The sequence below is a fragment of the Protomyctophum bolini genome (assembly GCF_963924005.1).
Source record: "Protomyctophum bolini genome assembly, chromosome: 5".
Taxonomy (NCBI): Eukaryota; Metazoa; Chordata; class Actinopteri; order Myctophiformes; family Myctophidae; genus Protomyctophum; species Protomyctophum bolini.
In genome coordinates, this window is record NC_137866.1 from 23,521,415 (window position 1) to 23,535,989 (window position 14,575).

Sequence of the window (14,575 nt, forward strand, 5' to 3'; positions counted from 1 at the left end):
TATTGTGTCCGTTTATTAAACAGTCCAACATTTCAAGAAAAGTATAGCAAAAATAGCTCATCTACAAGCTCACAATGCGTTGTGATGCAAGGCTTTGTGAGCTTGTATTTTCAGAGGGGGGAATGTCCGGGAGGCCAGGCTTAATGTGGTTGAGTTATATTATTTTTTTATGATTTGTAGGCCTACTTTATACATTTTCTAAATCCATCTATACATCCAGACAGGGCTCAGCTGAAGATGGACGCCAGTGCTGTTTACACTGCTCTAGGGCTGAACGAGAGACTGTTCCTCTGCACAGCCAGTCAGGTGGAACAACTGGTGAGAAGAACTGCTTCTATATCTAATACAAACCATGTGCTTTGCTTCTTTCTTATTAATTTTTTTACTGCAAGCCAGGGATGGATCGAGGCATGAGCACATCAGCAAGTTAATGATTATTACACCCAATTTATTTGTGCCTTAACTGCACTTTACACTTATTACACTTCATGAGTCAAAAACCGCCACCATACTGCAGTTTCCATGAATCTGAAATGATGTATGAGTGATTCTCTCCAGGGTGCAGTCAGTGCAGAATGATGTAATCCCCTTCTGCCTCCCTGTGTTTCTTCTCTCTCCCTCAATCTTTCCCTCTCTCTCTCTCGTCTCCTCTCTCATCTTGTTCCTCCCCCCTCTGCCCCCATGTATCTCTCTTCCTTTCCCCCAATCCCCCCCCGTTCTCTCTCTCTCTCACACACACACACACACACACACACACACACACACACACACACACACACACACACACACACACACACACACACACACACACACACACACACACACACACACACCCATATCTAACAGAGGCCTCTAAAGGAACAGCAAGGACCAAAGCAGGGAACCATGGACACCCTGGAACAGATGTGCTCCAAAGACATCGCCAGCCAACTCACCAACTATGACTGGGAGCTGTTCGCTGCCATGCATGAGGTACACTGCAGTGCCACAACACAGTGAGCGCAGCCCTGATGACAGCTCAGACATTTAGGCTGCATGCGACACGTGCAATCACGTTGGAATTGGATACAGCCATGCATGTTGTTCATGTGTTTATTTTATATTGGGGTATTTATGGTTAACCACTTGAACCCTATAGCGTCCCTTATCCGGGCATGTCATTTGATTAAAATGACAAACTCACAATTTGTTGCATTGCAGGCAGCAACGTTTTGTGAGCTTATAGATCGCCATTTTCGGCAAAGACATTTATAGTAGTAGTATAGTCGTCTGTATAGACTCAGAGGAAAGATAGGGGGTTCCACTTCCAAGTATAATAGGCCCCCGGGGGACTCCGGTCAATGAAGTATTATGGACTTAAGTGGTTTAATAGCTTGTTCTTTGTTTGCTTATCAAAGCCGATACTGGCAGTCAGAGACCAGCGCCTATCAGCATAAGGAGAATGCTGAGATGTCTGGTCGGTCAGTCATGCACCTGAGTCACTGTCTCTGGTGCCTTTTATCTGATTGTGGTGGTGTTACGGCTGCTTTGATTCATACTTGGTTGCACACCGTCTGGTCCATCTCACACACAGAAAATAGCAGATCTACAAGCTCAAAATGCTTTGCAGTGAGCTGCAGTGTATAAGCTTGCAGATCTGAAATGTCCTGTGCAAGGGCAGATCAGAGATCAGATTCAGATCATCTGGCCAACAACTACTCTATTGCATGCACCACATTTTTCTGCAAATTGACCTGTATATGATCCACTTGGTTTCATTTGTACCTTCTCAGAGTTATAAATGATTCAATTAACACTAAGGGTTTTGCTGTGTAGTTACCCTTTTCACTCATATTAAAAAAATATATGTATATGGTATGTTAAATGTACACCTTTGTTTACAGTATATTTATAATACTAGTCCTTACCCGTTCTGAATATATGAACAGCAAATGATGTTCAGTGTGGTGTCGAAACAACGCGTGTGTTCACGTTAACATGCCCCGTCCGAGTTGTTTTCCCCGTGTGGGTCTCTTACGCGGAATTTCCCCGGGTGGGTCTGTTACGCGGAAAAGTTTGTCCCAGTATTAATCTGTATCCCAACATGCATTTCACTGGTGACCCGTAGCCGCCCCAACATGCATTTCACTGGTGACCCGGAATAGGACAGACTGACAGACAGCGGTTCTTGAATTTAATAATGATAAACTAAATTCTCAGTATACTGTATATGTTTGCTGAATAAGCGTGGTGTCCTCTCCAGGTAGAGCTGGTCTACTACATATTTGGCCGCCATAACTTTCTGGGCGCCACCACGGCTAACCTGGAGCGGTTTGTCCACCGCTTCAATGAGGTCCAGTACTGGGTGGTGACGGAGCTGTGCCTGTGTGAAGACCTGATGAAGAGAGCAATGCTTCTCAAGAAGTTCATCAAGATGGCTGCCGTGTAAGGGTCATTCTGGTTAATAGTCAGCCCCCGTTATGTTTCTGTGCACTCAGTCAGTCATGCAAATTACCTGTAATATCAACACTATAGCTTCAAGGAGCCTTATATGGCCTTGTTTCTTCTCTGTTCCAGACTGAAGGAGCAGAGGAACCTGAACTCTTTTTTTGCGGTGATGTTTGGTCTGAGCAACAGTGCAGTGCAAAGGCTGTACAAGACCTGGGAGGTAAGAGCTGCTATAGGGCCTATATGGGCCATGAAGATTGATTTTAATTTAATGTATAGAATATATATATAAATAAAAAACAATAATGTAAAAAATAAACCTTGAAAAATGAGTTTGAATTAGTTTCATTGATGAATGATCAATCCATTGATCCTGATTCAGAAAAGGTTAAGAAGCAAATAGCTGTGTGGAGTTTGCATGTTCTCCCCGTGTCCCCTGGCCTAGGGTAGGTACGCTCACAAAAAAACATGCAGTAATCCTGGTCTCTAAACCTGGCCAGCCTGATGGAGGGGAAAGGAACTGGTTGGAATAACGTGTTCCTTCCACACGCTACGTCCAACCAGGGAAACTCCCCCCTGTCAGGTGTAAGGAGCAACTTGGACACTCATGCTGCATGCATGAAGGAAGCATGAGTTCGTTGCTCTCCCCAGGTTGGCGGAGGGTGTGTAGAGCCCAGGATCACATTAGTTAATTGACACAACAGGGGTGAGAAATGGGCTACAAAATCGTGGGATAAAAATGTATTAAAAAAAAAGAAGCATAGATAGCTACTCAACGTGATGGTCAGAACTACTAATCGACTTCATCAGAATTTATTTGGTCTCACAGCATAAGAGGATAACACCTTTTAAAATTTAAATGATTTATCTTTTTTGTTATCGTCTGTCACAGAGAATTCCCAGTAAAACAAAACGAGTCTACTGCACTTACGAGAGGTTGATGGTAAGAGACATTTGCCCACTACACTCAATGCTCTCATCTATGACTTGGAAAATGCTTGAGAACTGTCCATTGATATTTCTTCAAAAAGTGCAATATTTTCAAATCAATTTAAAAAAATTATAAATATATAAAAAGTTTATATTTGAGAGCATTATTTTAACCTAACAATAGAAAGAAAAAGAAATAAGTTTATTTTTCAATAAAATTGTACTTTATTTTATTTAACCCTGACAAATGTTTGTGCCAGGTTGATATTGATCGGCTAACAGGGTTGATACTGATGCCGTCAAAAACGTGAAGTAATGGCTGATATATCGACCAAACCGATATATCATTTGGACTCTAATCAGTACATTATATAAATTAATGTTTCATTGTCTGTACCCCAAAGCAGCAAAACACTTTTCATACACTGTTAAAAGAAAGTCTCCAGTCTAAGGTTCCTTTATTTACCTGCTGTTCCAATTAGGATCCCTCACGTAACCACAGAGCCTACAGGCTGGCTGTGGGTAAACTGAGTCCACCTTACATCCCCTTCATGCCTCTGCTGCTAAAAGGTAAGTTACCTCGTGTATATAGATATAGCTAGCTCCTAGTGATATTAACACACAACACCAATATCACCAACAGCAATAATCAATGACTACTACTCTGAGATATGCTTATTCTCCATCGCATGCCAAAAACAGCAGACGTACCCAACAAGTTCACAAAGCGTATGATGAAGTATAAATCAAGCTATACTCACTGCTAACGTGTGTTATTTTCTGTACATAGATATGACATTCATCCATGAGGGAAACAAGAACTACACAGAAAAACTCATCAACTTTGAGAAGATGGTAGGATAAATAGAATAGTTGACACATGAAAATGTATTTTAATTGCTGAAGCTGTGGCATTGCTCCACTAGCATAATGGAGATTGATCTTTGAATGCTTCATTCTCTCATGTTGCAGCGCATGATTGCCAAGACAGTGAAGATAGTACGAGGATGCAGAAGCCAGCCTTACAGTGAGTTAATCAGCCCGGCTGGGCTAAAACTATCAAATTCAAAACTCACTGCTATGCTGAGATAAATACTGTATCAGATGCACATCACCAATGAGACTTGAATGAATATGAAAGTGAATAACAGGGAAGAGACAAAGCAGGGATTTCCCCCTGGGATGCGTGTTGACATTAATCATGTAATGGGGGTGCTGATGTTGTCGTTATTAAAAATATGATCAACACACATATACATTTCTCTTGAACGTTGGCCTTTCACCAAACAAATACCTCAGTGGATCAGTTCACATTCTTTTCAAACCATGTGAGAAGCTGTTGGAAATATTCGACACCGGCCTAGTCCTTACTTTGTACAGATACTTTGAGATATCCTAGACTAACAACGAAGTTGAGAGACACAACGGATGATGTGATGTTTCCTCGGTTGGTTTAGAGTACAAAGCAGGAGCCACTGAGACCCTCCAACGGCCTCAACGCCATCGGAAGAAAAGTGACACGCTTGACTAGATAATCAAAGGCCAACACCATGGGGGAGCCAGCTGGGAACTTAATGTTAAACAAGCTCTCCTAGGTGGCAACATCTGAATAGGCATTATGTAATTTACACAAGAACACACATTACTAGTCCAAACAGTATTGAATATGACTTATGACGAATTATGGGTTCCAAAAAAAAGACTTCACCAAATTGGAGAAACTAGTCCTTACCCGTTCTGAATATGAACAGCAAATGATGTTGTGTGGGTCTGTTACGCGGAAAAGTGTGTCCCAGTATTAATCTGTGTCCGTCCCAACATGCATTTCACTGGTGGCCCGGAAGCCGTCCCAACATGCATTTCACTGGTGGCCCGGAAGCCGTCCCAACATGCATTTCACTGGTGACCCGGAATAGGACAGACAGACAGACAGCGGTTCTTGAATTTAATAATGATGATGATCTCACTTCACAAATAGGAATATTGACCAAGAGTGGAACACTGCCTGTCACAATAAAACCCCTAGTGCCACATACATGACATGATGATGCCAGTGCCACATGCCAGTTCAGTTCCACATCAGACATTAAAGAAACAAATCCTACAAACATCAGACATAGATCACCAACATTCAATTCCCTAAAAACAGCAAACGTGATTAATTGCCAGCCCTCTCAGGCCCCAATCAGGGAGGATTATGTTGGGCTCAGGGGCCTCTGAGCTAGGGGGGCCCCTGAGCTTCAGCCTACCCCTGTGACCGCGTTGCCGTCACACGGAGGCTCAAGCTTAGGGGCCCCCAAAAAGTTAAAAGTTAATAACAGTTATTACCTTTGAACCTTTTGCCAGTAAATGGGCTTATCATGTCAATAAAATAACCAGTGGTTTTCAACTGATTGTGAATGAGGGACCGCCACCCTGACTTAGAATCAACCTGGGGACCATTGTTGTGTTGGGTGGGGATATGGGATAAAAAATTAGTGCTTTTGTATCACTTGCTATGCATCCCACTGAGTCTCAACTCTCAACCAATGGTCCATTGACTAATAATTTCCTAATAATAATGACTCATCCAGACATTCCGGTGAACTTCCCCCTCTTGAGATTTTAAGATTTTAACTTCGACCACCTACTTGTCAGTAAATGACTGCATGGACGGTCATCAATGTCACCAGGTCATTCCAGTTCACCGTTTCTCAACTTGTAGAAAGAAAATGTAAAAAAAACAAAACAAATCCTACATTACTAAATGCATGGTCAGGGACCACAATGCAATACCTCCACGGACGACCTGTTGAAAACCCCTGTCCTAAACCATCATAGGATTGTATCATAGGATACAAGCCTTATCCATAAGGCTTCCAGAGGGAGGTCTCCAAAAACAAGGGGGGGGCCCTTTGCATGTTGGTGGCCCAGGGGCCCTTTATCTAGATCCTCTGTGCAGCAAAGTCGTTGGTCAGACCAGAGAGTTCAGTCAGTCACTTTCAATGAACATCAATTAAAGATTCTCTGTTGGTTGAACCATTGTGGAACTCAGTTTGGCTTCTCTCCCTCTCTCTCTCATTAGCACCTTCTTCACCACAGAAGAGTTTGGCAGATCGAATGTTTCCAGAGGCACCTGCTATTCGCATATCTACATGTAAGATGTCATTTACAATAACAAGAATTAAACAAACTCTCCATATAATTCCAACAGGGCCCCGGCCCCATTGGCCAATAAACTCGTCATCATGCCTATAGGCGCTAGACTACTATGAGAACGTTATCATTACACAATAGTGCAGAGCATTCCAAAAGGGCTTTCATGTGTCTGTCGGGTCAATTAAGTCCATTTATGTTCCTCTTCTTGCATAGACTCGGACCACTCTTTGCCACTGCGGAGTCCAACCAGCATCCGGCAGTACATTCAGAACCTCCAGGTGATTGATAATCAGCGCTCGCTAACGCAACTGTCAAGAACAATGGAACGCTAGTACCTAAGTCACTGCCTTTAATCTCTGAATCAGAGAATGGACATTGGATCGACAAGCAATTCAGTGTCGTCAGTCACTACTGTTGTTGGCAGCTACAATAACCTGGACCTGGGTTGCAATCATAGACTGTAAAAAAATAGGTTGCAATGCAGAATGAACAAAGTTTGCAGTGTGGGTTGCAGCGACCTCTAGTGCCTTACCACAGTACTGTCTTGTACTGGATATCCTAGGGCTGTTGAAAAGGTTTGCAGACATGCAGTCTGCTGTCTGCAGACGCCTTTACCTGAAAAGCATTCACTATCACTAGAATTTCGCCCCCCTTCGGGGGGCTCAATCCTAGTGTCGTTGCAGCGCAATATGGGAAGAAGGAAATTGCGGGAATTGACAGACTCCACTTCATGTTTCAGCTGTGGTTTTAAACTCAGTAGTGTGCCCTGCACACAGCGCACACTCGCAATTGCAGCTGGAGGGCGACGCGACACACACACACACACACACACACACACACACACACACACACAGAGCGATGTGTGGATAAATCACTGAGATTTGGGAAATGTGTTCAGAAGTACAACGATTAAGCACGCACAGGCAAATGTCAGAAGCATCTGTTTCGGTTTCCAAACAGGAAGTTGTAAATGTGCTTATTAGACGGAGGCAGCGTGATGCTGGCATCTATTGTGATGCCAGCATCACCACATTTCACATAGAAATATAAGCACCCATTTACTCGCTTAGCGGAGACTGTGGGGTGGTAGAGGACATCTCCCCGGACGCGTGGGTATGTCCAGATAGTTGCCTCGCGGAGGCCTCTTTGTCCAGTGTCCATTCTGGGTCTGGAAACGGCACTTTTTTGAGTGTTGACCCCAATAGAAGGTCTGCTGGTCTGAATTTTACACCTCTCCCGCTTAGCGGAGACTGTGGGGTGGTAGAGGACATCTCCCCGGACGCGTGGGTATGTCCAGATAGTTGCCTCGCGGAGCCGTCTTTTGTCCAGTGTCCAGTCTGGGTCCGGAAACGGTAATTTATTTTGCATTGACCCCAGTAGAAGCTCTGCTGCTCTGAATTTTACACCTCTCTCGCTTAGCGGAGACTGTGGGGTGGTAGAGGACATCTCCCCGGACGCGTGGGTATGTCCAGATAGTTGCCTCGCGGAGGCCTCTTTGTCCAGTGTCCATTCTGGGTCTGGAAACGGCACTTTTTTGAGTGTTGACCCCAATAGAAGGTCTGCTGCTCTGAATTTTACACCTCTCCCGCTTAGTGGAGACTGTGGGGTGGTAGAGGACATCTCCCCGGACGCGTGGGTATGTCCAGATAGTTGCCTCGCGGAGGCCTCTTTGTCCAGTGTCCATTCTGGGTCCGGAAACGGTACATTTTTTTGCATTGACCCCAGTAGAAGCTCTGCTGCTGTGAATTTTACACCTCTCCCGCTTAGCGGAGACTGTGGGGTGGTAGAGGACATCTTCCCAAACGCGTGGGTATGTCCAGATAGTTGGCTGGCGGAGCCGTCTTTTGTCCAGTGTCCACTTTATAAAGTCCATGCACTCCAGTGAATAGCATTTATCCATTTAGATAACTTTTTTATGTTATTTAATTACTTATTTTTACACAGAAACATAATGTGTGTCTTTACAATAACTGTAATGTAATAATAATACTAATAATGTAATGTAAAAATTATTTAATTAACGAATTAAATAATCTTATTTTATTCTGAAAGCAACCGGATGTCTTAAATCTGCTAGCTGTCAGACCGGAAGTTCTAAATTTGCTCATAAGACGGAGCCTTAGACGGAGCCAACTCGCAGGCAGTGCGAGAGGCTGGTTACAGGATTCTATAGGTCAGCCATTTTGGTGTGACACACACGGCTTCCACATTTAGCTTCATACTGGGTGAAAGTGTCCTTCCAAAAATTATTATTTCGCTCGAAATTCTTATTCACAATGACATCGAGTTGAGGTGTTTGTGTTTTAGGGTAATTGTTGCATAAGCGCTATTTCGCACTATTTCTCCCTCCCCTCCCCTGTGTCTGAAGCAGCTAGTATGGAAGCTATATGGATTATGGAAGCTTTCCCTCCGATTGCACACAACCATGCCGTTATCCACGCGTCCATCCGATTGCTTTTAATGTAAATGTCCCATCCACTGAGCAATAGCGATATAAGCGCCTTATTCATTCATTCGATTCATTTGGGTGTGGGGCTGTGCAGTGCTGTGGGCAGCCTTTCTGACGGAGGCTCGGAGCTGCTGCTGCTGACGCTGTTCGAGTCGCATGGAGCAGTATAGAGTAGGCGTGGCGCAGCATTAGAAGGGCGCAGCAAATGCACGACATTGAGGGGTAGAAACCATCCCGGTCGCGTGGTTCATCTAACGCGTGTGTCACTGTGAAGGACTGGCCCCAATAAGTGAACGTAGTTGGCGTAGTAGACGCCAACATGACGATTCTGACGTAGGCTGGTGATGTTGAGCAACAATGGCGTGGTTGACAAAAGTAATATTTATTCAGTAATTAAGACATTTCTTTCAATGAAATGTAGCCTATATGTATTCTGGGAGTGTGCCGAATTTATTTTGCATATAGAGATGTGTGGTGAAAGTGTGGTTGGGTCGGAGAAAGCTGTTGGATAAACGGCCATGTGCTTATGTACCCCTGTCTATTAGGGTAGCAGGATTATTATGATTATTATTATTAGTATTGTTATTGTGATTATTACATGGATTATTGTTGTGATGTGAGCTTGTGGCTGACTCACTATCTAGAAAATAAAAACATGGCACTTCATTTAAAATAGGTTACAGACCCCTGTTATATGCGCTTGTTTTGGGATTACTTTTAAATACCTATTTACTTGTTTCTATGAGACATGGCAACGCCAACAGCGCAGCGAAAGACATCCACGTCTTTCTCTTGTGAAATGCTGAGATTAGAAACGACCATAATTATTTCATTTCTCAACCTTAAAAAAAAAATAAAGACATCTCCATAATCCTTGGGAAGTGTGTGTAGCAAAAGTAGTCGGCATTGTCATGGTTGAAAGTATTCATGCAACACTGACGCTGTAAGCTGTGTGATGCTAACGCGCTAACACCGTTAGCATGGTCTGTGTTGGTCAAAGGAAAAAGGATAGATATGAAACTACTGGCCAAAGTGTCATACAAAACACAACACCTAAAATCGGAATGTGATGGTGACCTATTGAGCACAAACAGACAATCATGATTTGCTTGCTGGACCTATAATTAATTTATGTGCATTACATTTCCACCTCGCACATATAAATCAAAAGCAAGATGGATGCTAACGCGCTAACACCGTTAGCATGTTCTGTGTTGGTCGGAAAAAGGATAGATATGAAACTACTGGCCCAAATAAATGTCATAGAAAACACAACACCTAAAATCGGAATGTGATGGTGACCTATTGAGCACAAACAGACAATCATGATTTGCTTGCTGGACCTATAATTAATTTATGTGCATTACATTTCAACCTCGCACATATAAATCAAGCCACAGTGCAGTCAGAGAGTAGTTCACAGGTCACACACAGGAGCAGTGAAAGGGGGAGGGGCCTTCGGATGGCAGTGTAGAGTAGGCACGACATTGAGGGGTAGAAACCATCCCGGTCGCGTGGTTGATCTAACGCGTGTGTCACTGTGAAGGACTGGCCCCATTAAGTGAACGTAGTTGGCGTAGTAGACGCCAACATGACGATTCTGACGTAGGCTGTTGAGGTTGAGCAAGAATAGCGTGTTTCAGAAAAGTAATATTTAAACAGTAAAGAAGACATTTTTGGCGAATGCAATGTAGTCTATGTCTTTTGTGGGAGTGTGCAGGTTTTATTTTGCATAGAGAGATGTGTGGTGGAAGTGTGGCTTGGTCGGAGATAGAGCACGAATGAACGGCCAGGTGCTCATGCACCCCTGTCTATTAGGGTAGCAGGATGACTCATGTGCACATAACTCAAGTGGGCCCAATAAGAGTTGAACACCTAATCTTAGCAGTGTGTCGTGGAAATTTAGGGATAAACATCTAATAATACTCCAAGTTACAGGCTGTTTGCTGTTCGGCTGTTTGTTTATGATGTCACTGTCCCATTTGGTGAATGCCTTGAGGCAAGTGTTATATATATTGGGGAAACAAATCTGCTAATAAGAAATGTTTCATTGGCTGAGTTTAGATTAGTGTGCACTTCTAGATGCCTGGTATCATTTACATCATTTGTATATATTTGTATATCATTCTTTCCTTCAAAACCGATTGTACAGAGCACATTATCACAACAATGTTTGGTAGGCAGGCAACTAACTAAACATGCCAAGTGTGTAAGTATGTTATTTTCAAAATAAATTATTTTGAGTTGTTTTCAGATAAACTCAAGACATCTGTAAAAACGGAACTATTTTATTTAAAATACAAACCATAGCAGGTACAACATGTCCTCAAAAGACAATCTCCCCAATATGGGGAGAAAATTATTCACAACAAATACGTTTGTCATTTGAAGTAAAAAAAATAATACTCTCCTTTCAGAAATATGTACAACTTCTTTTAAAAAGTTCAGGAGAGCAATAATGGGACCAAACATTAAAAAAAAAATACAAACCCAGTGCCTTCTCCTGATGATGAAAGAAATTGAATAATAATCCCCTTTCATTATAAATAGGTTGGCATCAGTCCATATGTAACTATTAGTATAACCATACAGACGCTGTTGAAAAATGACAATTATGAATGAAGTGGCCATTTAGAACTTTGAACACCACAATGGGGATTGTAAAAAGTGTAATGAGGCAAAACATAGCCAACACATTATGTGGTTAATACTATGGTGGTGTTTGCACAGGCGAAACAACTGCACTGCACATAAATTATCACACTACATCAACATTCTTTAAGCTCAACTTAAGATGTGCTGTGCAGGTCATTAGAAGCCATGTTTCACTCTCAATCAGTGGCATTAAAACAACTCAAAACAGAAAAGTGGTGCAGAAGCGAAGTGGTGAGTACATCTGCAGTGGGAAACGTTCTCAAAAGAGAGGTTTTGCACTATTGCTTGTGCTTTGTAATAATAGTTTAAAAGCCAGAAATCCTTACAGGAGGTCTTAATGGTTATCATCACAGACTTCCCATCACACACACACACACACTTCCCTTCGCGCGCGCGCACACACACACACACACACACACACACGGTTTATCAACTCGCTCACAAAATAAACAAATAAAAACCTTCAAAACTGTAATACTAACAAAAGTGAATACAAATATTGCACTTCCAAACAACCTTTAGTTCCCAGTGCCTAGTTGCTGTCCCTTTGTTTGAGGTACTAACTGGTATGCTATGCAACATGTGTGGACGGCTGCGTTCCGCCTGATTTACAAACCATTGTACAATGAAGTATAAAACAGGCTCTAGTCTTTCTCTATTCACCGACATAGATGAATAGCTACCATGGTCATCAGTTATCCTACTTTCTGTCATTGTAGTTGAACAGCCAATGCACTGATGGTACTTGTGCTAATATTAACAAGAATTTAAAAGAATCGCTTGACGTCAGCGACAAAGTTGATGGCGACGGACAGGACTAAGCAATGAGAAAGATATGCCAAATTCACACACACAACAGACATTCACAAAGCACACCACTCGCACATACATGGGCGCATGCAAGTGCACACAGACTTGCATACACACGCTTGCAGACACTCTCTCTCGCAGACATTGACTATTTACATTTTAAAGGCGCATGAAACCTATTTACATGGCATATAAATGAACCAAATACAAGGCATTTTGACCTTCAGTCCCTGGCTATGGCTGTAGCCTTGTGGTGACGTTGGAATAACTCCTCCTGCTTATAGTCTGTATGCTGCCCTTCTAAACATAGGCTACTTTCACCTGAAAGCACAATCAAACTCACATTGTCTCACAGTGTCACATGCACTATAGTCAGAGAATGGCCTCAGGCTCACCACACTGGCACGATCCTACTTGTAGTGAGACTGAAGCCACCCGCTTCTTCTCCACGGAGGCTACAATAGATTGTCAAGTCTTTACTTAAAATCATGGCCATATTGTGGTTTCTCTTTACTCGTGTCAGAGTCTCTATGCTGCCACTGACAAGCCTAGACCTAGCCGAGGCATATTGTTAAGTTAATGCTAAATCTTTCGCAAATAGGCGAAACCACAAGGCAAGCTTTCCGACAGAAGCACCACAATGTTTCAAGCCAATTGTGAGGTTCCATAGGTTTGTGGTGGTTCCAGTCGTATCCCAGTTGACTACAAGACAACAATGACGCGAGCATTGGTTATTCTGAGTTGCGTACAATTGGGATTGAAGCAAACGAGACATCAGTAGGAGTCAAAGTCAACAACTCAAAGGAAGATCAGTCTTTGGCGTCTCTTTTTTTTTGGTAACATCAGTAGATTTCTCCTCTGAGTGCAAAAACAGCTGAACCCAGCACCGTCCACCAACCTGAGGCAGAGAGAGATCTTTTTTGATGAACACTTTGGTAGCACTTTGGGTATAAATTATGTAAGATACACAGAATTATGTAAAATAAAATCTGAGCTATTAAACAACAACTTTGGTATTGAAAGCTGGGCTGGTAATATGCCCTCTCTGTGACTGTCAGTCAGGTCAATGTTCTCAAGCGAAACTTTGTGGCCTCTGTGACGCGTTACAGAACCTCTCAGGAGGTCCATCTTATGCTACAAAAAGGTTTGCACATTCACACCGCCTTCCCGCCATGTGTGGCCAAATCCTGCTAGGAGAGAACGCGCCATCGTTAGCACCAAAATGCGTCGGTTCAAAAGTGTCCAAGAGGTCTTCTCTCTCACAGGGTATCTCAAAACCGAGAAGTCTTTTAGACACCAGACGTCTTCCTTAATCCATGCTATGGGACCAATGTTGCCTGTTACTGCAATTCCTGTGCAGCAGGCAGGTTATGGTCAGTCCAATGTTCATCGCAAAGCAGTCTGACTTTGAAAAAGAAAAAAAAAGGTCTACTTGGTAACAATCCCAACCGGCCGAACAAACAAAAAAACATATATTAAATAAAGCACATTCATTTGGTTTGGAGACCTCATATTTGTTTGTTTTTTTTATCTTTCTCTAGTGCAGCATAGTGGAGTTCCAGTGGTCTTTCTCCTCCTAAGTCTTCAACTGCAACCTGATCCCTCTCTTTCATCATGTTTCTCCATTGCAATCATATGGGTAGTTTATGTGGTTCCGAAAGCTCTGGTGCTGATTTAGGCCTCAGAGGCAGCCTGTGGTTTGAGTTGGGCCTTCTCCATGGCAGTGCCATATGGCAGAGATCGCTTGAAGAAGCCAAGCTACAAGGACAAAGAGTGAGAAAGAAGAAGTGAACACTCAATTCTCAATTAGGTTTTTTATGGATCATGGTTTATGTAATGTACTATATAAACAGTGTGTGTAGTGTGTGTAACACAAGGGTGCCCACCCTTTTTTGACTTGAGAACTACTTTCAAAATGACTGGCTCAACAAGATCTACCTAACGAAAAAATAATATTATACCATTGCTGAAAATAGTTTAAATATGGAATAGCGGTGCTGTTAGTAGATATATATGTTCTCCCCGTGTCCCCAAGGGTAGGTACCCTCACAAAAAACATGCAGTAATCCTGGTCACTAAACTGCCTCCCCCTGGCCAGCCGGGGCGCCTGATGGAGGGGAAAGGAACTGGTTGGAATAACGTGTTCCTTCCACGCGCTACATCCAA

General features: G+C 42.9%; 2 protein-coding genes across 6 annotated transcripts in view; one reads left to right on the forward strand and one right to left on the reverse strand.

The window, feature by feature from the left end:
- The window catches only part of rapgef3 (Rap guanine nucleotide exchange factor (GEF) 3), a 33,205-nt gene extending 25,998 nt beyond the window's left edge, over window positions 1–7,207 (forward strand). For all 5 annotated transcript variants that reach the window (XM_080764502.1, XM_080764505.1, XM_080764501.1 and 2 more), the window contains 10 exons: window positions 221–318; window positions 847–972; window positions 2,243–2,424; window positions 2,557–2,647; window positions 3,320–3,370; window positions 3,840–3,927; window positions 4,148–4,212; window positions 4,330–4,384; window positions 6,422–6,493; window positions 6,709–7,207. In XM_080764502.1, coding sequence (XP_080620628.1) covers window positions 221–318; window positions 847–972; window positions 2,243–2,424; window positions 2,557–2,647; window positions 3,320–3,370; window positions 3,840–3,927; window positions 4,148–4,212; window positions 4,330–4,384; window positions 6,422–6,493; window positions 6,709–6,827 — 947 coding nt within the window. In that variant the 3' untranslated portion in view covers window positions 6,828–7,207. The remainder of the gene's footprint in view (window positions 1–220; window positions 319–846; window positions 973–2,242; window positions 2,425–2,556; window positions 2,648–3,319; window positions 3,371–3,839; window positions 3,928–4,147; window positions 4,213–4,329; window positions 4,385–6,421; window positions 6,494–6,708) is intronic.
- Window positions 7,208–11,212: 4,005 nt separating this feature from the next.
- itga5 (integrin, alpha 5 (fibronectin receptor, alpha polypeptide)) overlaps window positions 11,213–14,575 on the reverse strand; it is a 45,872-nt gene continuing 42,509 nt past the window's right edge. Inside the window, 1 exon segment of the mRNA XM_080764551.1 lies at window positions 11,213–14,167. Coding sequence (XP_080620677.1) covers window positions 14,084–14,167 — 84 coding nt within the window. The 3' untranslated portion in view covers window positions 11,213–14,083.